This window comes from Aquarana catesbeiana, linkage group LG13 (assembly GCF_042186555.1).
Source record: "Aquarana catesbeiana isolate 2022-GZ linkage group LG13, ASM4218655v1, whole genome shotgun sequence".
In the NCBI taxonomy this organism is placed as follows: Eukaryota; Metazoa; Chordata; class Amphibia; order Anura; family Ranidae; genus Aquarana; species Aquarana catesbeiana.
The window spans coordinates 235,730,073-235,758,061 of record NC_133336.1 but is presented as its reverse complement, the minus strand read 5'-3'; the positions used below and the strand labels follow the sequence as shown (position 1 = coordinate 235,758,061).

General features: G+C 43.9%; 1 protein-coding gene across 2 annotated transcripts; it reads right to left on the bottom strand.

Annotated features, from left to right (window-relative positions):
* Positions 1-204: 204 nt before the first annotated feature.
* LOC141116986 (uncharacterized) lies at positions 205-24,014 on the bottom strand. Of its 2 annotated transcripts, none has more exons than XM_073609542.1 (9): positions 23,870-24,014; positions 16,831-17,001; positions 13,147-13,239; positions 12,730-12,810; positions 10,074-10,397; positions 8,506-8,613; positions 7,479-7,571; positions 7,273-7,353; positions 205-3,512 (listed from the first exon to the last, which is right to left on the bottom strand). In XM_073609542.1, exons 2-9 carry the CDS (start codon positions 16,999-17,001, stop codon positions 1,791-1,793), a joined length of 2,673 nt encoding a protein of 890 aa, XP_073465643.1. In that variant the 5' UTR covers positions 23,870-24,014; the 3' UTR covers positions 205-1,790. The 2 variants fall into 2 exon arrangements, with proteins under 2 accessions (XP_073465643.1, XP_073465642.1); XM_073609541.1 differs by lacking the exon at positions 23,870-24,014 and adding an exon at positions 20,540-20,674.
* Positions 24,015-27,989: the final 3,975 nt, after the last annotated feature.

Here is a 27,989-nt window from a genome sequence, read left to right as displayed (position 1 = left end):
AAATAACGAAACTAAACAATTTTTTTCGTTCTGCACATGTCTAGCACAGGAGGACCTCGGAGAGCTGTATTTCAACTTTGTATTAAGCTGTTTGCCTGTATTTCAATGTTAAAGACCATGAATAAAACAGTGCTGTACCTACCGTAAAACCATTAAAAAAAAAAAAAAAACTTAAAAAAAAAAATCATCAGATATCACACCTACTATGTTCACTGTTTATTTATTGCAAAAGTTATTAAAGTGTCCATCACCAGATTATAATAAAAGTTCTTCAGATACAGTACATAGAATCAAAACAAGTATTTACGTACAATGTAGAAAAAAACATCTGTAATTAAATGTCTTTATTTTGTCAGTTTGTATTTTTTTTTTCAGATAAGTGGAGATTATGTAGAGAGGATAAAATGTCAGGTTCTCTTGAAAGCTTACTATTACCCCCCAACCAACTGCATTTCCATTCATCCGTCTTGGCATTGTGTTTATTCCCGGTATAACCTTCCTGTCAGCTATTGTCAGAGCTTACACAAGGTTGATGACTTTCTCCACTCCCCTACATGACAGGGTAGGGTAGGGCCTGTTAACTGGCCATCCAGGCCCGAGCAGTTGTTGACTGGCCATCCAGGCCCAAGAACTTGTTAACAAGTTTTTGGGCCTGGATGGCCAGTTACCAAGTTTTTGGGCCTGGATGGCCAGTTAACAAGTTCTTGGGCCTGGATGGCCAGTCAACAAGTTCTTGGGCCTGGATGGCCAGTCAACAACTGCTTGGGCCTGGATGGCCAGTTAACAAGTTCTTGGGCCTGGATGGCCAGTCAACAAGTTCTTGGGCGTGGATGGCCAGTTAACAAGTTCTTGGGCCTGGATGGCCAGTCAACAAGTTCTTGGGCCTGGATGGCCAGTCAACAAGTTCTTGGGCCTGGATGGCCAGTCAACAAGTTCTTGGGCCTGGATGGCCAGTCAACAAGTTCTTGGGCCTGGATGGCCAGTCAACAAGTTCTTGGGCCTGGATGGCCAGTCAACAAGTTCTTGGGCCTGGATGGCCAGTCAACAAGTTCTTGGGCCTGGATGGCCAGTCAACAAGTTTTTGGGCCTGGATGGCCAGTAAATAAGTTCTTGGGCCTGGATGGCCAGTTAACTGGCCCAAGCACTGCGTCCTAGGGTAAGGGGAGAAGGTCACATGCTCTGGGTTTTTCTGAGGGCTGACAAACAAAATGGAGGTGGTGGGTGGCAGCAGGGCCATCTTAATAGCATCATGGGCCCCTGGGAAAAGTAATGCACTAGGACTCCTACCAGCCTGCCCTAATTTATGCAGCTACTCTCAAGAATGAAAGTATAAATAGTTGATAGATTTAAACATATATTTGTTAGTACTTTCAATAAAAAGTGTCTGGGGAAGACGTTGTTCCGATTGTAGAATTATCCTAGTGGCTGCTGCTGTCCCTGCAGCCCAGATTCCAGGATGCTGTCTGAGATATAGCCTTCCCGGGATAGCTTAGTAAAAAGCGTGACTGTCCTGGCAAATCTGGGGCAGCTTAGTAAAAAGCGTGACTGTCCTGGCAAATCCGGGACAGCTTAGTAAAAAGCGTGACTGTCCTGGCAAATCCGGGACAGTTTGCAAGTATGATGTAATGCAAAATTATCATAGGCCCCCATGCACCTGTGGCCCCTGGGTGGTGCCCATGAGTTAAGACAGCCCTGGGTGGCGGTGGGCTTTCAAGAGAACCTTAACTTTGCTCCAATTGAGCAAAGTGAGAGATTTTATTTAGGACTCCCCACCGAAAAGACACTAAGGACTACTGCCCGAGAAATAGATACACACCCAGCATCAGTGCCAAGACTGTGAATAAGAAATATTTCCACTGACTGGGAAGAATTAATAATAATACAATGACCAAAGCAGCAAGCAGAATGATCAGCGGCATGGGAAATGGTGAGCTTTGGGCAACAGATCTATTAGATGTGTCTTTTCCTCCCTCATCTACGTCAGATAGGTGGTCCAGCCTTTGGCCCAGCTGATCAATATCTAACTCTTTTCTTTCCTGTGATATTGGAGTGCTCGGGTCTTTTTGAGATTTCAATGTCAAAGACTCCTTACCACTAATGTTTAATATTGGCGTCTCCTGATGGCCGGTGTTTTCTGTGTATTTGTAAGAGGAATCTAAAGTTGGGGTTGGCACATCAGGTGTTGTGTCGTCTATAGTATCCTGTGATATTGGAGTGCTCGGGTCTTTTTGAGAGTTCAATGTCAAAGACTCCTTACCACTAATGTTTAATATTGGCGTCTCCTGATGGCCGGTGTTTTCTGTGTCTTTGTAAGAGGGATCTAACGTTGGGGTTGGCACATCAGGTGTTGTGTCGTCTATAGTATCCTGTAATATTGGAGTGCTCGGGTCTTTTTGAGATTTCAATGTCAAAGACTCTTCACCACTAAGGTCTAATATTGGTGTCTCTTGATGGCCGGTGTTTTCTGTATCTTTGTAAAAGGAATCTAACGTTGGGGTTGGCACATCAGGTGTTGTGTTGTCTATAGTCTCTTCATCGTAAGTTGTCCCTGAACCACTATAGGGATCATGAACATGACCTACAAATGTCTTACTAGGCATATTCCCTAGAGATAAACCTGGATCCTTAATGTTAACTTCATCTTGGTCCTGTCTGTCATCCTTGCAAGTGTTTAATGTGCCAACTGTTGAGGTGATCTCAGGCACACCTTGAAGTTCTTGACCTTTCTCAGCTGATTGAGGTTCTGCAACTGATAGGCCATCAACTGGAGAGGACAGTGGTTCAGATGTTTTGATATCACTGCTAATCACTAGATTATCATTGTTTGAGTCTAACTGTTCATTTAAATGCTTTTCTATTGGGCACGAATGTGGAATATCATCTGGATTAGGCGATGATGTTATAGTTTCTGGTGCTCCAACCCCGGATGTTCTAGAGAAACCCATCTCATTGTTTTCACTCTTGGCTTTTTTAGTAAGATCTACATTCTCACCCCCAAGACCATCCCCTAAACCTCCTGATCTGCCACCTTTGTTACCGGTTGCTGCTTCTTCATTAACGATATCATCGCTTCCTTTAAAATTTGCACCGATGGTTTCTGGCTGGGGATGGACAACATCTTGTGATTTTGGTAAATCACCCTTAGAATCAGGGCCTACCTTGGAAAGTTGACCTTTTGGAGCAGTAGGCAGTTCTTCATCCCCATCACTGCTGGGAGGCATTTCATTAATGCGATTATCTGCAATGGCTTTGGCCTTGAGAGCTGCCATGATAGCCACCAAAAGACCAAAGACAGATATTGCCTCACCACCCACTTGCAATTTTTTAACCTCAGACAATGTTTTTCTCACCTCCCATCTAAAACATTTTAGAAAGCTCTCCACTTTACACTTCTCGCTACAGAAAAAATTAGCAGCAAACTGGGAAAGCTTGTGAATTGTCTCCTTGTTTTTCTCCTTGTTTTGATCATCCTTCAGGAGAACATCCAGTGTCTTCCTCCACTTCTGAGTCATCTGAAAGAAAATCAAGATTTTATGATATCGGATTAAGGAATTGTATAAAGCTTGAAGAAGGGAATCTAAAACATCCCAAAAGCTGGAGTCTTTAATAACTTAAATTACCGGTATTAAAAAGTAAAAATCTCTATTTTTTGCTAGAAATTTACTTAGAACCCCCAAACATTATATATATATATATATATATATATATATATATATATATATATATATTTATTTTTTTAGCAGAGGTCCTAGAGAATATTTTTTTTTATGTCACACGGTATTTGCGCATTTGTGTTTTTTTTATGAACGCACATCTTTTGGAAAAAATACACTTTAATTAATGAATGCACAAAAACACAATATAATACCCAATATGTTTTATTTATATAAAAGATGAAGTTACGCTGAGTCAATAGATACCTAACATGCCAGACTTTAAAATTGCGCACGCTTGTGGGATGGAGCCAAACTACGGTATTTAAAAACCTCCATAGTTGACACTTTAAAGTGGTTGTAAACCTAGTTACACCACTTTTACCTACAGGTTTACCTGGAAATATCTCCTAAACCTGCACAGTTTAGGAGATATTTACCATATACGATTGCGCCGACGTCATCGGCGCATGCGCACCGAAGAAAGGGCGCGATCGCGCCGTTTCTAAGGGGCTCGTGCCGTGACATCACGCGACTCTGGCCAATCACAGAGCCGCAGTCCAGGGCCCCTTGAAGGTAGAGGAGTGAAGATGGATGAGGGCACCAGCGGGGACATCGCGGGCTTCGTTTGCAGGTAAGTGCAACATAATGGGCTAGTCTGCGTTGCGTACTAGCCCATTATTGCTTTTACTTTGCAGGGGAAAAAAGAGGAAGTAAAACCCATCAGGGTGTACTTCCTCTTTAAGGGCCAGTTCATGCCATAGAAACGCAGTCCGGATGCTCTCCAGATGCTTTTCTGCAGATGCATTGTTGACGTGTTTTTGATGCGTTCCAGTTCGTTTTTGATGCAGTCTAGTGCTTCCCCCCCTCTTTTTTCTTAACCTTAATTAAGGACTTGTGTGTTCCAGTGTGTTTCTGGTGCATTAAGGTGCATTCCGGTGCAGTCCAGTGCGTTTCTGATGCGTTCTAGTACAGTCCAATGCATGAAAAATGCAGCATGTTCAATTTTTTTGTTCTGGAACTGGAACGCACTGGAACTGCAAGCACTGGTGTGAACTATGCCATTGAAAACTATATAACCTACTTTCCATGTGTACTGGAATGCGTACTGGAATGTGGTGTTAGCTGGCCCTCAGCATTTACAAGCTACCAGTTTAGAGTTACAGAGGGGGTCTAAGACTAGAATTGTTGCTCTTGTTCTGACGTTCGTGACAACACCTCACATGTGTGGTGCCATCTCTGTTTACATATGTGTGCGGGACCAACGCGTGTTTTTGCCTTTGCGCGCGTGCGCGAGGGGGATGGGGTGCTTTAAACATTTTATTTATTTATTTATTTATTTATTTATTTATTTAATCACTTTTATAGCTGTTACAAGGAAATTAAACATCCCTTGTGACAGCAATAGGCAGTGATAGGTAACACAACAAATCAAACCACAAAGGATAAAGCACCTACTAAAGCTACCATATACGTCGGGGAACGTTGAGGGGGAGGGAGGTGACCCAAGGGTATTGGTTTTATATCACTAGCATGTTGTTTTTACATGATTATATGTCCTATTTTCAATAAAGGTATATGGTTGCCTTAGTAGGTGCTTTATGCTTTGTGGTTTGTTTTGTTGTGCAGTGTTTTGGATGCACCTCCCCATATTCTGGGTTTAGGCGCCATAGCCATATTACACCCCCAGGATCTTAAATTCTGTGGCTTTTTGTAGGCAGTGACAGGTACTCTTTATTTATTTTTTTACAGGTTCTTATATAGCGCTTGTCAATTTACGCAGCGCTTTACATATATATTATACAGTCACATCAGTCCCTACCCTCAAGGAGCTTAGAATCTAAGGTCCCTAACTCATATTCATACATACATATACTAGGGCCAATTTAGACTGGATCTAATTAACCTACCAGCATTTCTTTGGAGCGTGGGAGGAAACTGGAGTACCCAGAGGAAACCCACGCAGGCACAGGAAGAATGTGCATACTCCATGCAGGTAGTGCCATGGTTGGGATTCGAACTGATGCCAGGCGGAAGTGCTAACCACGTAACCACTGTGCTGCCCCTTTATGGAGAGATCTGGGTTCTATTAAACCCCAGATGTCTCCTCTGCCCTTACAAGCATCTGATCACAGCGCGATCAGATACTTTCCAAATTTAAAAATGCCTTCTTTACATCTGGGGAAACTGGATAATTGTTGCTTTTATTTCCCTATACCATAAGCTCATGAGGGACCTCCTTATACTCAATGAGCTCTATGGTAAGCCAACGGAACTGCCGGCTTTCATGCTGGAATTTCTGGTTGGACAGTAAAGCGTGGAGAGGCACCGGCAGGTGGTGCAGGGTGGAAACCCCAACCCCTCCCAGAGCCTGTAAAAGCCGATCGCCTCATAAAAAAAACAATATGGGATGACGCCTGTAGCTGCAGACATCATCCCGGTATAACCACTTGAAGTCAATCATGTACATGTACGTGATGTGGCGGAAAGTGGTTAAGCTCCAAACTTTCTGAATTAATCGATGGCTAACGCAGTACAACACTCTACTATTCTATTGGATGAGTTACCATCCATGGTTTTAGAACGCCAAAACTTTACTATTCTATTGAATGAGTTACCATCCATGGTTTCAGGAGGCCAACACTCTACTATTCTATTGCATGAGTTACCATCCATGGTTTCAGAAGGCCAACACTTTACTATTCTATTGGATGAGTTACCATCCATGGTTTCAGAAGGCCAACACTCTACTATTCTATTGGATGAGTTATCACCCATGGTTTCAGAAGGCCAACACTTTACTATTCTATTGGATGAGTTGCCATCCATGGTTTCAGAAGGCCAGCGCTCTACTATTCTATTGGATAAGTTACCATCCATGGTTTCAGGAAAGCCAACACTTTACTATTCTATTGGATGAGTTACCATCCATGGTTTCAGAAGGCCAACACTCTAATATTCTATTGGATGAGTTATCACCCATGGTTTCAGAAAGCCAACACTTTACTATTCTATTGGATGAGTTGCCATCCATGGTTTCAGAAGGCCAGCGCTCTACTATTCTATTGGATAAGTTACCATTCATGGTTTCAGAAGGCCAACACTCTACTATTCTATTGGGTGAGTTACCATCCACGGTTTCACAAGGCCAAAAGCAACACTCCTGGAAGGGAAAACTTTTTTCTTTTTTTCAGTAGGGATCATTTAAAACCACCATTAGGTTTTTATATGTCCACTCAGCGGAAATGTACCCTCTTTATTTGTCTTGGTGACCACTCTCTTCAGGATTGAGAGAAAATGTAAAATTTTAATTTGCCACCAAAACCAGACTAGTGTGGAAATCTTCCAGTGGGGGAAATATGTTCTGATGACAACTGTCTAAGGTTTCCTCCACTTTTGAGAGATCTCCTTTTACTTCCTGTTGTGTCTACAGGACAGGAAGTGAAGAGAACCAACTTGTTAAATGTTGGTTTTGTTTATGGGCATGCCTTGTGTTTATGTACTGTGAAGCTGAAGAAGATTATGAATTATGGTTGGGATTACTAAGAGGGTCCCTCAGCTGTGATTTTCCCTTTGGAATGGAGGAGGTCAGCACTTGGTGTAGTTGTAACATGCTTACCAACAAGTGTTCAGCAAAAGCAGCGATATGGAAGACGGCGATCATGTCATAGGATTCTTGCAGGCTTTGCAGTAATTGAATCTGTGAAATGAGGATTATGGAAGATGTATCTTAATTGAAAATGGATCCATAGGAGAACAGTAGAGAAGGTGGAGGCGGTGTATATTTAGGAGGGAACGCCTGAGGTTTACCATGCTATTGCTCACCTCGGATTGTGATCCAGAGATGGAAAAGACTTTGTGAGAAAGGCCAAACTCAAAAGTTTCTCCGCTCTGTATCTGTTTCCTACCACCGGAAGCCTAAATGGGAAAATAAAATGACCACGTTAGGAAAATAACGCCCGGAGCACATAAGTCATGGCATATTGGAACAGAACGGTTAATTAAAACTGAACTCCAGGCAAACGCCCAAATACACAGATTAAATACATACATAGGGGTCGGTTTATCTGCCAAAGGGATTGTCCATACAGTTCTGAGATTTACACAGCTCAGTTAACCTGATTTCAGCTGCAGTTCAGTAACACTTACAGGTCTTGTCCCTCCCCTCGAATGTAATTGTGCAATGGAAGGAAAAGCAGAAGACTGATGAGTTTCTGTCTCTGTCACTCCGCTCTCTCCTCCTATTAGCATGCTCTGTGTTTAGCACATGAGCACTGCGGCACAACTGATTGGCTTCCTATACTGCTTCTCCCTCCCTCCGGTCTGAGCTCTGATGTATAAGGACTGCAAGAGGCTGATATCAATTACATGCCTGGAGTTCTGCTTTAACCCCTCCCTCCCTTTTTTTTTTTTTTGCCTATCTGTATCCCATTCAAAATTATCCTCCTAACTTCCTGTCCTGTAGATACAAAAGGAAGTAAAGAAATCTCTCCAAAATAAGAGAAATTTCCTTTCAATACAGCACATTACAGCGTGATGCAGCGGCGCTACTTGTACTTTGGTGCACCATTCTAGATGAAAGTGGTACTGCACATTACCGCAACGAAGCAGGCCTCACCGAAGCTTATAGGTTGGATGGGGCCCCTATACATACTGGAGATAGTTCTGTTTATTACTGAAGTCCCATGATGGAAGGTGTATTCCAATAGTGGTCACATTGGGACTCAATATTACATCATTTCAGTTTTTTGCTAAGAGAACCATTGTAGCCAAATAAACTGTTGCAGGTATTTTCACCGGGAGATACTTTGTTTCATTCTAATACATTCAACAATGAAAGTTCTCCACTCACCCAGTTATCAGAACAGGGGTTCCGAAATATAATGAACACCGACTTCCCCCGATGTGAAACCACCAAAAGTTCGGCCTGTATGTTAAACGCCTTGACCATCTGATCGATCTAAAGAGAAAGTTATTTCTAAATTACAACATCATATGTATCACCAATGCTGGGCTTCCTTACAAGTACAATACTGATGTATGCTGACCAATGCTGGGCTTCTCTACAAGTACAATACCGATGTACGCTGACCAATGCTGGGCTTCCTTACAAGTACAACATTGATGTACTCTGACCAATGGAGGGCTTCCTTACAAGAACAATACTGACATACTGTGACCAATAGTGGGCTTCCTTACAAGTTCAATACTGATGTGCACTGACCAATGGTGGGCTCCTGTACAAGTTTAATACTGATGCATGGTGACCAATGGTGGGTCTCCTTACAAGTTCAATACTGATGTACACTGGCCAATGGCGGGCTTCCTTACAAGTTCAATACTGATGTGCACTGACCAATGGTGGGCTCCTGTACAAGTTTAATACTGATGCATGGTGACCAATGGTGGGTCTCCTTACAAGTTCAATACTGATGTACACTGGCCAATGGCGGGCTTCCTTACAAGTACAATACTGATGTACGCTGAGCAATGCTGGGCTTCCTTACAAATAAAATGCTGATGTATGCTGACCAATGGAGGGCTTCCTTACAAGAACAACACTGACATACTGTGACCAATAGTGGGCTTCCTTACAAGTTCAATACTGATGTGCACTGACCAATGGTGGGCTTCTGTACAAGTTTAATACTGATGCATGGTGATCAATGGTGGGTCTCCTTACAAGTTCAATACTGATGTACACTGACCAGTGGTGGGTTTCCTTAAAAATACAATACTGATGTACACTGACCAATGGTTGGCTTCCTCACAAACACAATACCAATGTGCGCTGACCAATGGTGGGCTTCCTTACAAGTGCAACACTGATGAACACTGACCAATGGTAGGCTTCCCTACAAGTACAAAACTGATGTACACTGAACAATGGTTGGCTTCCTTACAAAATACAATACTGATGTGTGCTGACCAATGTTGGCTTCCTTACAAATACAATACTGATGTATGCTGACCAATGGTTGGCTTCCTTACAAATACAATACTGATGTACACTGACCAATGGTGGAGTTCCTTACAAGTACAATACTGATGTACGCTGACCAATGGTGGGGTTCCCTAGGATGTACGCTGACCAATGGTGGGCTTGCTTACAAGTAAAACACTGAAGTACGCTGACCAATGGTGGGCTATCTTACAAAAACAATGCTGATGTACGCTGACCAAAGGTGAGCTTTCATACAAATACAATGCTGATGTAACTGACCAATGGTGGAGTTGTTTGTTCAAGCACATTCTGTCCTCGATTCCACCAGCTTATATAAGACATGTGGAGGAGGAGGAGGTGGGGACCACAGCTCCTAATTATTATAATTCTTCCACATGTGCTAGGCAGTGGTATCAGGACAGTGAGGACTTCCAGCTGGTCCCTGTATTCTTGTCCTAATCCCACAATCTCCTTACCTTCTCCTTCAGGTCCTCCCCGATCTCCGTCTTCTCTCCTGTATAGTCAAACGTGTTGGAGGCTACAAAAGAGGCGGCCAGTTCAGCGGCCATCAGAGCCACCAGCCCTCCGACCACCATCACCGTCTCCTTTACACCTAGATCCTTGCAGGACTCTTTGATCTTTTTTATCATCATTCCCTTGAGTTGTGTGCAGCAGTTGCTGACCATGTGATCTTCCGGAAGGCAGAAGAACGGGGCGATCATCTGGCAGATCTTTTCTGCTGTGTCCTTGTGGCCCCTACGAAGGAGATCCTTATAGCCTTCATGAGACTCTGCGGATACCTATAAAATGGTATTATACAATCCTTCTTTACATGAATTGACACTGACATTCACCAAATATTCACTGCATGTGAACCTTCCAGGTGCGTGTGTTTTAACCCCTTTACTGTCACTGACGTATGTCACATGTCCGCAGCAACTGCCATTGATGCATGTCATATGTCAGCAAGGACTGCCATTGATGTATGTGACATGTCTGCAATGACTGCCATTGATGTATGTCATACATCCGCAATGATTGCCATTGACGTATGTCATACGTCCGCAACAACTGCCATAGATGTATGTCATACGTCCGCAACAACTGCCATAGATGTATGTCATACGTCCGCAACAACTGCCATAGATGTATGTCATACGTCCGCAACAACTGCCATAGATGTATGTCATACGACCGCAACAACTGCCATAGATGTATGTCATAGATGTATGTCATACGACCGCAACAACTGCCATAGATGTATGTCATACATCTGCAGCAGCTGCTATTAATGTGTGTTATACGTCCGCAGCAACTTCTATTGATATAAGTTATACAGTACATCAGGGGCGTTGCTAGGTCTACAAAACATCTGGGGCTAGAGCTCATAGCAGCATAGTAAAGAAAGTCATACGCTTGGGCGGGCATACACATACAGTAATATACGTGTGTGTATATATCCCCAGAGAGCCCCTCACTTACATCAGGGTCCCCAGAGAGCCCCCCTTACATCAGGGTCCCCAGAGAGCCCCCCTTTACATCAGGGTCCCCAGAGAGCCTCCTCCTTACATCAGGGTTTCCAGAGAGCTCCCCTTAAATCAGGGTTCCCAGAGAGCCTCTCCCTTAAAATCAGGGTCCCCAGAGAGCCTTCCCTTGCATCAGGGTCCCCAGAGAGCCCCCCACTTACATCAGGTTCCCTAGAGAGCCTCCCCTCCCCTTGGGGACCCCTGCAGAGACTCAGGGCTATGGGTCCCAGATTCGAGGCTATAGCCCCAAAAGCCACCCCCTAGCAACGCCACTGCAGTACATCCACAGCAACTGCCATTGATGTATTTCATACGTCCGCAACAACTGCCATAGATGTATGTCATATGTCTGCAACAACTGCCATAGATGTATGTCATACGTCTGCAGCAACTGCCATTGATGTATGTCATACGTCCGCAGCAACTTCTATTGATATAAGTTATACAGTACATCCACAGCAACTGCTATTAATGTATGCTATACGTCCACAGCAACTAGGTTGGACTTGATGAGCTTGTGTCTTTTTTCAACCTCACCTACTATGTAACTGCTATTGATGTATGTCATACGTCTGCAGCAACTGCCATTTATGTATTTCACATGTCCGCAGCAACTGCCATTTATGTATGCCATACATCCGCACCAACTGCCATTGATGTATGTCATACGTTCATAGCAATGGGGGGGCTCAAAATCCACCAGCTCACTTCCAATGACCCCCGGAACTTGTACCCCCTCTACTTTTGGGTATCTGCGCCACCCCATTTCCTGAGCTACCCCTTCCCAGAACCTGTGATCTGCACTCCATTAGCTTCAGTGAAGTTCAGGGGAAATGACATGAGTCTAAAAGACTTGCCACTATAAATTTGCTATCACATAGGGGGGCTATTGATCCTCTATTGGTCTACTTCCCACCCTAAAAACTTTTGAGTCTACCCCACTCCCACATACATACAAAAATGTAAATGCGCACATCAAGGGCACTTACATATGATAGCGTTGAATGCGCTGAACGTTACATAATGCGAACGCTGGAGTGACAATAATTCTTGGCCTTTTATTCATGATTATCTCTAAACAGATGACCTGTAGGGACTTTTCAAGCCCCACCTATGGAGAATTTTGGGTACCGACGCTTGTTGCCAATTTTGAGGTTTGACATGTTTGGTCTCCACTTACTCGGTGTAACCTCAACTTTCATATTTTACCAAAAAAATGTATAATATGTTACATTTGTGTGCCCTAAGATTAACTTTAGTGTATATTTTACTGAAAATTTGTGTTTGATAAACCGTTGCACTAATATTGTGTGACATAAAAATTGGAACTACCGCTATTTTATTCTCCAGGGTCCCTGCTTCTAGAAAATATATAATGTTTGGGGGGCTTTAACTAAACTTTAAGCCTAAAATGATTTTTTTTAAAACATGTGTGTCACATTTACTGCTTTACAATTCTGCCCTTTAATGACTAGGGACCGTAGTGCATGCCAAACATTTCAGAGGACAATTTGCTACTAAAATATGCAGATAAACTGCTTGAGATTGGCCAAACGTGTCTCTATCCATTGTGCTGTACTTCTCCTACAGACCATCCACTACTCACCAGGCATGTGTTGAGGTAGCCAGTCAAATTGAAGCCAGAGGACAGCCGGTTCACCTCAGAGGGGCTCAGCAGCAAACGCACCTGTGAAGACGACAGAAGATACCAAATGAAAGGTCCGTAGAACGGGGGGGTTATGTCTGACAATGTTGTCTCGTTGCCTTCTTGTCTCGGTGACAACCACATTCCTTATTTCTGGGGTGTCACAGGGACAGGAAGTGAGGAAAATCTCTCCAGTGGGGGATCATAGACAAAAAAATAATAACTTTTCCTCACTCTATTCAAAACTAACAAAAAAACGTTGTGAGGGTTTCGGCTTTTCCTCAGAAGCGGAACCATCCACGTTCCAATAGATGTCTATCTCATGTCTATGAGTGGCCGACTTCTATTTCTCCATGGATGGATGACATCACTCCTCACCTCCCAATTGTTCTCAGTTCCATCGGTCACAGAGAAGAGTTTGGTGGATCCGCCGTACTGGAATATCTCCTTCATCTTCTTCTCCTCCGACTTCTTCCCCAATAAATAAATAAATAATACAGATAAGTCTTAAAGTGGACCTGTCATCAGATATTATTTTTTCATTCTATTCTTTTCTTTTCTATTCAAATTTATTTCTATTTGAAATTCGAATTTCGGAAGATGGTTATATTCTTGCTATTGTATTCTATTCTATTGTTTTTTTCTATTCTATTCTATTCCTTTAATCTTTTACATAGTTGGTAAGGTTAAATAAAGACAATAGTCCATCCAGTTCAACCTGTGTGTGTTTGTGTTGATATTAATATCCCATATCCCTATATATTGTGTTTGCTAAGATGCACATCCAAGAGTGTTTTGAAACTATCAATACTTTCTGTTGACACCACCTCCAAGTTATGGCCAAACGTAGACTGGATAACCCTTCAAATGATGGTCAAATGTAGACTGGACGACCCTCCTAATGATGGCCAAATGTAGACTGGATAACCCTTCAAATGATGGTCAAATGTAGACTGGACGATCCTTCTAATAATGGCCAAACTTAGATTGGACAACTCTCCAAATATTAGCCAAATGTAGACAGAGTAACCCTTCAAATGATGGCCAAACGTAGACTAGATAGCCCTCCAAATGATGGCCAAATGTACACTGGACGACCCTCCTAATGATGGGAAAACTTAGATTGGACAACTGTTCAAATATTGGCCAAATGTAGATAGGACAACCCTCCAACTGTGGACTGGACAAACCTCCAAATATTGGCCCAACATAGATTGGACAACCCTTCAAATGATGACCAAACCTAGAGTAGATAGCCCTCCAAATAATCGCCAAACATAGCCTGACAGCTCTCCAAATGATGGCCAAATGTAGACTGGACGATCGTCCTAAAGATGGCCAAACTTAGATTGGACAACTCTCCAAATATTAGCCAAATGTAGACTCTATTCTATTTTGCTCTATTCTATTATTTTATTCTCTATTCTATTCTATTTTCGTCTATTCTTTTCTATTCTGCCTAATTTTCTAATTTATTGTTATTCTGTTCTTGCTTTCAAATTCATTTTTGAATCCGACTTGAATTCGAATTTCAGACGAATTTCGTTTCGTTATTTTGGATTATTTTTAATTAGTTACTATTGTAATTCAGAAATTTGGACAAATGTAATCCAAATTTACGAATAACAAAACATTTGTCTGAATTTCAATTCGGAACGAAACGAACCACACATCAGACATGTTTTTTAAGCTCATTAATTTGTCAGTGTAACACTTCCAGATATTTATGACCTCTCGCACTGCTCACCCTGCAACTGTCTTCATCTATTTTCCTCCCCAAAAAAAGACAGGGCCATCTTTGTTCAGGCATCATCCAGGGTCATCATCTACTTCCCGGGCTGAGATGCCAGCTCGGAGATGGCACAATCAGGTAAATCCTAGTGTTTGTGCAGTTCTTGGGTGTGTTCGCAAGCGTCTGACACAGTTCAGCCACTGCTGCCTCATCTTGCGACTTGCTACAAAGTTACAATGTACAGTTTAAGTGATCATTGAGTGAGAGTAAATGCTTCCTACTGTCTGCAGCAGACTGATGACATCATGTCAGCCATGGCAGAGTCAGTGACTGGAGCTCATGGGCAGGTATTTAATGATAGAGGTGGAGCTTTGCTGAAAAAGGATATGGTTTCTGTATATTGCGACATGTCAGGAATGAATTCATGGAGAATTGTAAAAGGACTGACAGGTCCACTTCAACAACCGTCAACTCTGTTTAAGACAAAGACAAGACATACATGGCACAGTCCTTTAATAGTAAGAAGCCGGAAATTCAGTGAAGTCTTGTGATAGTAAACAGTTTTGTTGGCACATATGGTCAAAGTCCAGTCCAGAGAGATTACATGTTTCAGCCGTTAAGCCTTAGTCATAGGCAGGGCACGGAGTCTACTAATGAGCGGATCAGTCTACCACTAGTGGTAATTAGACATTATAGGTTTATAGAGACCATGTATCACAAACTAGCAGGAGACCGGCCATTGGGACAGCTACAAAAGAGGCCTCTGGAACTTAGGGGCCCATTTATACTAAATGCAGATCTAGTGGATGCTGGGATCCCTCATGTAGACCTCAACACTGCTTGTTTCTAAGGCCAGAGGGGGTTAATGAAGGCTAATCACGTTTTTGGTTTGTAAAATCAGTCTATACAAAGTAGGACCAAACGAAGACTGGACAAACCCCTTCAAATGATGGCCAAACATAGCCTGACAGCCCTCCAAGTAATGGCCAAACATAGACTGGACAACTCTCCAAATGATGTCTAAACATAGACTGGACAACCCTCCAAATGATGTCTAAACATAGACTGGACTATCCTCCTAATGATGGCCAAACTTAGATTGGACAACTCTCCAAATATAGGCAGAAACATAGACCGGACAACTCTCCAAATTATGGGCAAACGTAGACTGGATAACCCTCTAAATGATGACCAAATCTACACAGTAGGACCAAACGAAAACTGGACAGACCCTTCAAACCATGGCCAAACATAGCCTGACAGCCCTCCAAGTGATGGCCAAACATAGACTGGACAACCCTCAAATGATGGCTAAATATAGACTGGGCGATCCACCTAATGATAGCCAAACTTAGATTGGACAACTCTCCAAATATAGGCAAAAACATAGACTGGACAACTCTCCAAATTATGGCCAAATGTAGACAGGACAACCCTCCAACTGTGGACTGGATAACCCTATTAATGATGGCCAAATCTAGATTGGACAACTCTTTAAATGATGCTTCAGTTATGAAAGGGTGAAAGGGTGATGGGTCACCTTTATGGTGACCAAATGCTTTACAATCTAATTGTATTATATTCTATTCTATTTTATTATATTCTCTAAAGTAGGAATAATCATCTTATTTCACTTTTATACCTTACTGTATTTATTACATTATGTTCTGTTTCGAAAATCAAATTCATTTTTTAAATTGTATTCGGATAATTTGTTTAGTTATAATTTTATTTATTAATCTATTCTATTTTTTTTCTATTCTTTTCTACTCTATTCTCTTATTTTCTATTCTTTTGTACTCTTTTCTATTGTATTTTTTTATTTTTTATTCTATTATTTTACATTCCATTGATTTCTATTCTGTTCTATTACTTTATATTCTATTCTGTTATATTATTTTCTATTTTATTCTATTCTCTTAACCAGTAAGTAAGTAGGAATAATCATTTAATTTCACTTTTATACCTTACTGTATTTATTGCATTATGTTCTGTTTCGAAAAATCAAATTCATTTTTTAATTTGAATTCAGATAATTCGTTTCGTTATAATTTATTTCGGAATCGTTGGAAAATGATTATTATTGTGATTCAGAAATTCCTACACATCCGAATCGCCAAATAACAAAAATTTTGTTTCCTAAGAAAACGAATCGCACATGTCTAGGGACCATCTGATTGGATGCAAATGATGGTTTCGGTAGACCTACACGTTACATAGTTTTGCTCAATATACAAGGAGGAGATCTTCCAATCAAGTTGTAACGTGTATGGCCGGCTCCCAAACCAAATACTGGATCTGAAGACAAAGTAGACTAAGTAGTTTCTTACCTTTTCCACGCTTTTCTGGTTGACCGACTTCTGTAAAAGGTGGCATTTACTTTTCTCATTGGTGATGATGTACAAGGAGCTGTCACCTGGTCGAGGAAAGGTCAGCGACCCCGACTGTTTATTCACCGTTTTATTATCCCGGAGCTCGAAAACCCAAACCTTTGAATCCATCTATATACAAGAAGGTAGTTGGTAAAAGGACCATATAGTGTATTTATTTTTTATATATATTTTATATTTATATATATATTTTATATTTATAGTGTATTTATTTTATTTATTATGGTCAGGGCTAAAAAAATAAAAAATGTGAATTTTTTTTTTTTTTACCATCTAGGTAATGCTGAAATATTACATGAGTGTAATAGTGTAATCTCCGGTTCAGCCAGCAGGTGGCGTGCTTGGTCTCTTTTTTCATTTTCTAGTCTCACCTTACTATCTCCTTGGCCTCTGCCCCCTGGTGTTTACAGAATGGGAAACTGACTCGCCACAACCTGATATTCAGTCCAGACAAAAGTTTATAGAGTGCCAACAAATTAAACGCATTTTGGGGGGTCTTTAGCCCCCTTCATCGAGGCTTTAAGTGACACAGCAAAACTTTGTGTATGGGCTCAAAAATAAAAGTGTTGTTAGGACTGTGATATTTGCATAGTTATCTGTCAGCATCTGGTTCTAGCTGCTGCGATTCCGGCAGAATTGCAGCGGTCATGCCCATGATCCCAAATCGGGAGATGTCAACGGGGCTCAGTAGCTCAAGCTACTCAAATGTAGTCAGAGCAGTGACAACTGACTTATTGGATAGGTGTGTCTGAGGGTTCGGTCACACCAAGGCCCCATTCACATATCGCGTTGTGGGAACGAGTTCCCGCTCACGATTTTTGCCGAAGGCCTCGTTCACATTATGGCCTAAGGGGAATAAGTGTTCCCCATACACGTTTTTGGCATCACGAGTTTCACGCAATTCTGCGTGCTGCATAGGCAGCCCATTCTCTTCACATTTGCCACCCAAAAAAACCCCTCTTCTTTTTGGGCAACAAAGCTTCATGTGATTTGTGAAAGCGCAGTTCGCCGCACGATCCTGCCACGCGACAATCGCAGAAGAATCGCATCACGTTTGGAGTGCCATTCTAAGGATAATGACACCCAAATGCATGCAGCGTGTTGTGCTGCGATTTCCACGTGATTTGGAATCGCAATCTCGAATTGCAAGATGTGAACAGGGGGGGGGCGATTCTCACGCGATTTTTGCGTGTCGTGCGTAGAGCAGCCCGTTCACTTCAATGAGCCGCCCTGTGCGCATTTGTCACCCAAAAGAAGCTCCTGGACCTTTTTGGATGACAAGCTTAGCGCGATTTTTTAAACACGCCTTTTTTGTTGCGCAACAACCGCAGCAGGATCGCACTGCGTTTTGGGTGCCATTAAGAATAATGATAACCAAATGTGCATCATGTGTTTTGTAGCGATTTGGAATCGCGGGCAGAATCGCGGCGATTCCAAATCGGCAAGTGTGAATGCAGCCTAAAGCAGTTGCCTCTTTAGATCACCCATAGTGCACTGGGAATCCTTTGTCTTTTATCAAATGTTTATATAATAAATATTTAGAAAAAAATAATAATATAAAAATATATATATATCAACAGACCAACAGGCCACCCTATGCGCAACAAACATGATGAAGTAGCTCATGCACCTTTTTAAACTTCTTGCATTCTAAATGGCGCGTTTTGTCTCGGGTTTTGGAGCATTTGGGTGACATTAACACTGAAATTATTATTATTATTTTTTTTTTTTTCACGATTCGGAAATGCGCCCTTAATCACGCACGTTCCTGAAACATTATAGTGTGAATGCAGCTCAACTGTGCTCGCCACATCTCTAGCGGCATCCCGGCGCCGACATCTTCCGTTTTCAGGGTCTTCTGCCATCTTGATTGACCAGGAAGGCACCAGCAGATTCTGGGATTATACAGGTTAAGGGTCCATTCACATGGACAGCGCGTCTCCAAAGCTGCACGATTTCCAGTGCGACTTTTGGTACGACTTTGATCCGATTTTAAATTCTCTGGATATCCAGTCAGTACTAGCTGCTGCACTGCAAATGCTCTCCAAACCCCCCCCCTATCTATCCCCCTCTTATCTACACCCCTGTATTTCAACATACTAGTCCTTGGTGTGACAGCTGCATATGTTTTCTTTCTTTTTTTTTTTTTCAGGTGTCTTTGGCTTCATTTTCACCTGGCAATCCTGCAAATAACACACTTCCTGTCTCTGAGTGGCTATGTCACTCCTCGACTGTATCACCACCACTGCCTTCTTTCCACTTCCTGTTGTGCCTCTGAAACAGGAAGTAAAGAGAAATCCCCCTAATGAGGACAGCAAAAGACTGTTTTTTTTTTTTTTGGTTTAACCCTAACTGGATATCCAGTGTGGCAGTCAGCACTAGCTGCTGCACTGCAAATGCTCCTGGACCCCCCCCTATCCCCCTCCTTACCTACACCCCTCTATTTTAACTTACTAGTCCTTGGGGTATCAGCTGCATTTGTTTTTTTTTTCAGATGTCTTTAGCTTTTAAAATGCCAATCCTGCAAATAACACACTTCCTGTCTCTGGGTGGCTATGTCACTCCTCAACTGTATCACCAACTGCCTTCTTTCCACTTCCTGTTACGTCTCTGGAACAGGAAGTGAAGAAAAATCCCCCTAATGGGGTACAGACAGCAAAAGACTGTTTGAGGTTTGATGTGTTTTGGTTTAACCCTAACTGGATATCCAGTGTGGCAGTCAGCACTAGCTGCTGCGCTGCAAATGCTCCTGGACCCCCTATCCCCCTCCTTACCTACACCCCTGTATTTTAATTTACTAGTCCTTGGTGTGGCGGCTACATTCGTTTTTCTTTGTGTTTTTTCAGGTGTCTTTAGCTTATCACCTGGCAATCCTGCAAATAACACACTTCCTGTCTCTGGGTGGCTACGTCACTCACCCACCATATCTATGGAGGGAGCCATGGTGGTCACCCTAGGCCAGTGATGGGGAACCTCGGCACCCCAGATGTTTTGGAACTACATTTCCCATGATGCTCAACTACACTGCAGAGTGCACGAGCATCATGGGAGATGTAGTTCCAAAACATCTGGAGTGCCAAGGTTCACCATCACTGCCCTAGGCTGCTCTCCTGATATGGACTACAAACACGTCTGTACCTCTTCATCTTCATTACATGGAGGGTCAGGGCAGTTGGTAGATCACAGAAGATAGCTAAGACAGCAGATATTCTTCAGGACAGCTCACAGGAAGTGACAAGGATGCAGCATTTCTGGCAGGATCAAGGAGTATTTCTAAAGAGGTTCCTAGTTTGAATCAAGAAAACGAATGCAGCCGCCACGTCCGAGGACTGTAATGTGGGTTTCATTTTCCTTGAACCCCCCCCCCCCCATGCAATGGTTTGGCCCATAGTATCAATAAATGGAACTTACCGGGGGCCACTAAAGTCGCCAAGAGCTAAAAGTGGCCCCCAAAAAGGGGGATAAAAACACCTATCCAAGTCCAGCCCCACCCTCATAGTCCTCTCTGCAGATCTGCTCAGGGAAGTAACCCCTGACCCCCCCCCCCCCCCCCCCAATCAATAACCAATAATCACCTTCCCTTTCCCTCTGGGGGAAGAAGTTATAATGCAGAACATAAAATGAATTTGGAATTGAAGTTCAGACTTACTGTTAGTCTCGAAGGCGATCTGCAAACTGAAAGCAAAGTACGAGCCGTACACTTTCAGTTTTGATTCTCCAGCTTGAAGGTGACACGCCCCATTCTGAGTGGGAGCAGGAAGTGGGGTGAAGGTCGGCTGCCTCCAACTAAAGAGGACCTGTCCTTAAAGTCACATTATTTTTCGAAAATGATCCATACACATCCGCCATGAAGACCAGGCTTTTTTCTGGCACTTTTTGTTTACAAGTTTAAATCAGTATTTTTTGCTAGAAAATTACTTATACACCCCAAACATTGTACTTTTTTTTTTTTTTAGAAGAGACTCTAAGGGAATAAAATGGCGGTCGTTGCAATTTTTTAGGCAACACGGTATTTGCGCAGCGGTTTTTTAAACGCAATATTTTGGGAAAAACATACACTTTTTAAAATTTTTATGCAAAAAAACACAATGCATAACCTAATTTCTTTGTAACATATAAAAGGTGATGTTACACCGAGTAAATAGAAACCTAACATGTCACGCTTTAAAATTGCGCACGCTCGTGGAATGGCGACAAACTACGGTGCTTAAAAATCTCCATAGGCGACGCTTTAAACGCCTTTACAGGTTACCTGTTTAGAGTAAGGCTCCGTTCACACCTGAGTGCGCCATGATTTCGCCACGATTTACTTCATAACAATCGCGGAGCGATTGGGGTGACATTAGAAGCAACGGCATCGCAATTGCGTTCCCGGGTTTTGCAGCCACTTCAAATCGGGTATGAATGGGTTAGGCTGCATTCACACACGACCGCAGGCGGAATCATCGCGATTCTGTCCCGCAATTTCAAATGGCTGCAAAACCCGGGACGCGTTCTAATGGCACCCCGAACGCGTCGCGATTGTTGCAAGATGAATTATGCTGCAATCGTGGCAAAATCGAGGCACAATTGGGGTTCAGTTCCAGAAGTAAATGCCAGGTGTGAACGAAGCCTTATTCTAAACAGGTAACCTGTCACGCTCTATATGCTGCAATCGCAACGCGTGACACACAAAAAAATATTTTTAAAATTTAAAAAAAAAGCTTCTTTTGGGCGACAGCATCACGCGTTGCAATTTGCCGCGCGACAATCATTGCAAAGTTGCGGCGCGATTGGGGTGCCATTAGAACTTATGGCATCGCAATCGCATTCCCGCGTTTTGCAGCCGTTTGAAATTACAGGGCGGAATTGTGGCAATTCTGTCTGCGATCATGTGTGAATGCAGCCTTGGGAATGGGGGGGGGGGGGGGGCTGGGAAAATGTTTACACCTGCCTGCAGCAGACTGACGACATCATCTCAGCCTAGGTAGAGTCACTGACTGGAGCTCAAAGGTGGCTTTTCAAAGGATAAAAAAAGGGAGGTTTTTTTTTTCCGAAAAACAGCTTTAGTTACATTATTGACCTGTAATGAAGGATGTCCCACCGTGTGCAGGCTAGGCTATTGGATTGTGTAGAAATCTTCACTGCAGGGGTGCCCTGTCCTCTTCCTACTGCTAAGCGTCACTGCAGGGGTGCCCTGTCCTCTTCCTACTGCTAAGCGTCACTGCAGGGGTCCCCTGTCCTCTTCCTACTGCTAAGCGTCACTGCAGGGGTGCCCTGTCCTCTTCCTACTGCTAAGCGTCACTGCAGGGGTGCCCTGTCCTCTTCCTACTGCTAAGCGTCACTGCAGGGGTGCCCTGTCCTCTTCCTGCTGCTGAACGTCACTGCAGGGTTGCCCTGTCCCTTTCCTACTACTGAACATCACTGCAGGGCTGCCATGTCCTCTTCCTACTGCTAAGCATCACTGCAGGGTTGCCCTGTCCTCTTCCTGCTGTTGAATGTCACTGCAGGACAGCCCTGTCCTCTTCTTGCTGCTGAACTTCTGGCACTGTTGGTTGGTTAATAGCTTCAGCTCTCTGGGCTCAGCTGCACTAAAGATGATGAGGGACATGGGGACACACTCCCCTCCTGCTCTCTCCTCCATTCAGAAAAGTTCTATCACTGATTGCACTGCCTGTAACACAATCTATGAATTGGGGGGAGACTCCAGTGACTGACCAGACTCTCCTCCTCCTACAGGCAGTATAGAAAGTGGAAGAATTTTCTCAATGGAGGAGAAGACAGAAGGGGGTGTGTCCTTATTGGATCATCTTTAGTGTAGCTGAGCCCAGAGACCTGAAGCTGTTATCCCCCACAGTGCTGCAGGTTCAGCAGCAGGAAGAACACAGGGCAAACCTGCAATGGCTTTCAGCAGCTGTAAGAGGACAGGGCAGCCCTGCACCAACGTTCAGCAGAAGGAAGAGGACAGGGCAGCCCTGCAAAGGCATTCAGCAGCAGGAAGAGGACAGGGCAGCCCTGCAGTAATGAGCAATGTTCAGCAGCAGGAAGGGGACAGGGCAGCCCTGCAACGATGTTCAGCAGCAGGAAGAGGACAGGGCAGCCCTGTAGCGATGTTCAGCAGAAGGAAGAGGACAGGGCAGCCCCGCAGGGACATTAAGCAGCTGGAAAAGGACAGAGCAGTCCTGCACATTGTAGGATGTTTTTACTGAGGACAGGGCAGCCCTGCAAAGGCATTCAGCAGCAGGAAGGGGACAGGGCAGCCCTGCACCAACGTTCAGCAGCAGAAAGGGGACAGGGCAACCCTGCAATGGCTTTCAGCAGCTGGAAGAGGACAGGGCAGCCCCGTTTTTAGCTTACCCCATGTCAATCCTGCAAATAACACACTTCCTGTCTCTGGGTGGCTACGTCACTCTCCCACCATATCTATGGAGGGAGCCATGGTGGTCACCCTAGGCTGCTCCCCTGATATGGACTACAAACACGTCTGTATCTCTTCAGCTTCATTACATGGAGGGTCAGGGCAGTTGGTAGATCACAGAAGATAGCGAAGACAGCAGATATTCTTCAGTGCAGCTCACAGGAAGTGACAAGGATGCAGCATTTCTGGCAGGATCAAGGAGTATTTCTAAAGAGGTTCCTAGTTTGAATCAAGAAAACGAATGCAGCTACGTCCGAGGACTGTAATGTGGGTTTAATTTTCCTTGAAATCCCCCCCCCCCCCCCCCCTGCAATGGTTTGGCCCATGGTATTAATAAATGGAACTTATAGGGGGTCACTAAAGTCGTCAAGAGCTAAAAGTGACCCCCAAAAAGGGGGATAAAAACACCTACCCCAGCCTCATAGTCCTCTCTGCTGATCTGCTCAGGGAAGTAACCCCTAAACACCCCCCCCCCCAATCAATAACAAATAATCACCTTCCCTTTCACTCTGGGGGAAGATCTGGGGGAAGAAGTTATAATGCAGAATATAAAATTAACTTGGATTTGAAGTTCAGACTTACTTTTAGTCTAAATGGCGACCTGCAAATGTACGAGCCGTACACTTTCAGTTTTGATTCTCCAGCTTGGAGGTGACACTCCCTATTCTAGGTGGGAGCAGGAAAACAGCGGGGTAAAGGTCGGCTGCCTCCAACTAAAGAGGACCTGTCCTTAAAGTCACATTATTTTCCAGAAATGACCCATACACATCCGCCATGAAGACCAGCCTTTTTCTGGCACTTTCTTGTTTACAAGTTTAAATCAGTATTTTTTGCTAGAAAATGACTTTTACACCCCAAACATTATACATTTTTTTTTTTTTTTTTAGCAGAGACTCTAGGGAATAAAATGGCGGTCGTTGCAATTTTTTAAGTAACACGGTATTTGCACGGCGGTTTTTCAAACGCAACATTTTGGGAAAAAATACACTTTTTCGAATTTCAATGCAAAAACAAAAAGACAAAAAAGAAAACAACGCATAACCTAACTTCTTTGTAATACATAAAAGGTGATGTTACGCCGAGTAAATAAAAACCTAACATGTCAGGCTTTAAAATTGCGCACGCTCGTGGAATGGCGACAAACTACTTAAAAATCTCCATAGGCGACGCTTTAAACGCCTTTACAGGTTACCTGTTTAGAGTAAGGCTCCGTTCACACCTGAGTGCGCCATGATTTTGCCACGATTGCAGCGCGATTTACTTCATAACAACCGCGGAGCAATTGGGGTGCCATTAGAAGCAACGGCATCGCAATCGCGTTCCCGGGTTTTGCAGCCATTTGAAATCGGGTGTGAATGGGTTAGGCTGCATTCACACATGACCGCAGGCGGAAACATCGTGATTCTGTCCCGCAATCACAAATGACTGCAAAACACGGGATGCGATTGCGATACCATTACTTCTAATGCAGCCTTGGAGGGGGAGGGGACTGGGAAAATGTTTACACCTGCCTGCAGCAGACTGACGACATCATCTCAGCCTAGGTAGAGTCACTGACTGGAGCTCAAAGGTGGCTTTTCAAAGGATAAAGAAAGGGGAGATTTTTTTCTTTTTTGAAAAACAGCTTTAGTTACACGATTGAGCTGTAATGAAAGATGTCCCACCATGTGCAGGCTAGGCTATTGGATTGTGTAGAAATCTTCACTGCAGGGCTGCCCTGTCCTCTTCCTACTGCTAAACATCACTGCAAGGGTGCTCTGTCCTCTTCCTACTGCTAACCATCACTGCAAGGGTGCTCTGTCCTCTTCCTACTGCTAACCATCACTGCAAGGGTGCCCTGTCCTCTTCCTACTGCTAACCATCACTGCAAGGCTGCCCTGTCCTCTTCCTACTGCTAAACATCACTGCAAGGGTGCCCTGTCCTCTTCCTACTGCTAACCATCACTGCAAGGCTGCCCTGTCCTCTTCCTGCTGTTGAATGTCACTGCAGGGCTGTCCTATCCCTTTACTACTACTGATCACTGCAGGGCTGCCCTATCCCTTTACTACTACTGATCACTGCAGGGCTGCCCTATCCCTTTACTACTACTGATCACTGCAGGGTTGCCCTGTCCCTTTCCTACTACTGAACATTACTGCAGGGCTGCCCTGTCCTCTTCCTGCTGCTGAACGTCACTGCAGGGCTGCCCTGTCCTCTTCCTGCTGTTGAATGTCACTGCAGGGCTGCCCCGTCCTCTTCCTGCTGCTGAACTTCTGGCACTGTTGGTTAATAGCTTCAGCTCTCTGGCTCTCTGGGCTCAGCTGCACTAAAGAAGATGAGGGACATGGGGACATACATTCCTCCTGCTCTCTCCTCCATTCAGAAAAGTTCTATCACTGCCTGTAACACAATCTATGAATTGGGGGGGGGGGGGGGGAGACCCTGTGACTGACCAGACTCTCCTCCTCCTACAGACAGTATAGAAAGTGTAAGAATTTTCTCAATGGAGGAGAAGACAGAAGGGGGTGTGCAGCTGAGCCCAGAGACCTGAAGCTGTTATCCCCCACAGTGCTGCAAGATCAGCAGCAGGAAGAGAACAGGGCAAACCTGCAACGGCGTTCAGCAGCAAGAAGAGGACAAGGCAACGCTGCAATGGCTTTCAGCAGCTGGAAGAGGCCCTGCACCAACGTTCAGCAGCAGGAAGGGGACAGGGCAGCCCTGCAACGATGTTCAGCAGGAGGAAGAGGACGGGGCAGCCCTGCAGGGACATTAAGCAGCTGGAAAAGGACAGAACAGTCCTGCACATTGTAGGATGTTTCTACTGAATCCAGCAGCCTGCACATCATAGGACATATGGTATTACCAGTAAGGAATGGAACACAATCTGTACAGAAAAAAAAATGTTTAGCTAAACTTCATCTTTAAATTTTGGATGGCAAAAGTATAAAAACTGTGTCAGGTTTTATGGACTAGATTAAATGCAGGATTTTGTGTTTCTACACCCATTTTTGCTCCCTTCCCCCCTCCTAGCACCTATGTGGACTAACCTGTGTATGTGTATACTTACCTATTTTCAACCCATTCTAGTCGTCATGTCACCTGGTTCCCCTGTGTCTGCAGGACAGAGCACCGGCAATGGCTACTAAAGCCTGAAGTGATAGGCTCCTATGGCTCACCTTTGTCAGCGCTCCCTCCTCTCCCCTGCAGCCGCTCATGACTGACGCAGGGGAGCCGGATCACGTGACCAGACCGGAGCGAGCTGAATAGATAGATATATATATATACATACACATATATATATATGTATATACACATACACACACACACAGTATCTCACAAAAGTTAGTACACCCCTCACATTTCTCTAAATATTTTCTTCTACCTTTTCATGTGACAACACTGAAGAAATGACACTTGTCTACAATGTAAAGTAGTGAGTGTACAGCTTGTATAAGTGTAAATTTGCTGTCCCCTCAAAATAACTCAACACACAGCCATTAATGTTTAAACCGCTGACAACAAAAGTTAGTACACCCCTAAGTGAAAATGTCCAAATTGGGCCCAATTAGCCATTTTCCCTCCCAGGTGTCATGTGACTCGTTAGTGTTACAAGGTCTCAGGTGTGAATGGGGAGCAGGTGTGTTAAATTTGGTGTTATCGATTTCAGTCTCTCATACTGGTCACTGGAAGTTCAACATGGCACCTCATGGCAAAGAACTCTCTGAGGATCTGAAAAAAAGAATTGTTGTTCTACATAAAGATGGCCTAGGCTATAAGAACATTGCCAAGACCCTGAAACTGAGCTGCAGCACAGTGGCCAAGACCATACAGTGGTTTAACAGGACAGGTTCCACTCAGAACAGACCTCGCCATGGTCCACCAAAGAAGTTGAGTACACGTGCTCAGCAACATATCCAGAGGTTGTCTTTGGGAAATAGACGTATGAGTGCTGCCAGCATTGCTGCAAAGGTTGAAGGGGTGGAGGGTCAGCCTGTCAGTGCTCAGACCATACGCCATCACACTGCATCGAATTGGTCTGCATGGCTGTTGTCCCAGAAGGAAGCCTCTTCTAAAGATGATGCACAAGAAAGCCTGCAAACAGTTTGCTGAAGACAAGCAGACTAAGGACATGGATTACTGGAACCATGTCCTGTGGTCTGATGAGACCAAGATAAACTTATTTGGTTCAGATGGTGTCAGGCGTGTGTGGTGGCAACCAGGTGAGGAGTACAAAGACAAGTGTGTCTTGCCTACAGTCAAGCATGGTGGTGGGAGTGTCATGGTCTGGAGCTGCATGAGTGCTGCTGGAACTGGGGAGCTACAGATCATTGAGGGAACCATGAATGCCAACATGTACTGTGATATACTGAAGCAGAGCATGATCCCCTCCCTTCAGAGACTGGGCCGCAGGGCAGTATTCCAACATGATAACGACCCCAAACACACCTCCAAGATGACCACTGTCTTGATAAAGAAGCTGAGGGTAAAGGTGATGGACTGGCCAAGCATGTCTCTAGACCTAAACCCTATTGAGCATCTGTGGGGCATCCTCAAACGGAAGGTGGAGGAGTGCAAGGTCTCTAACATCCACCAGCTCTGTGATGTCGTCATGGAGGAGTGGAAGAGGACTCCAGTGGCAACCTGTGAAGCTCTGGTGAACTCCATGCCCAAGAGGGTTAAGGCAGTGCTGGAAAATAATGGTGAAGCTCTGGTGAACTCCAT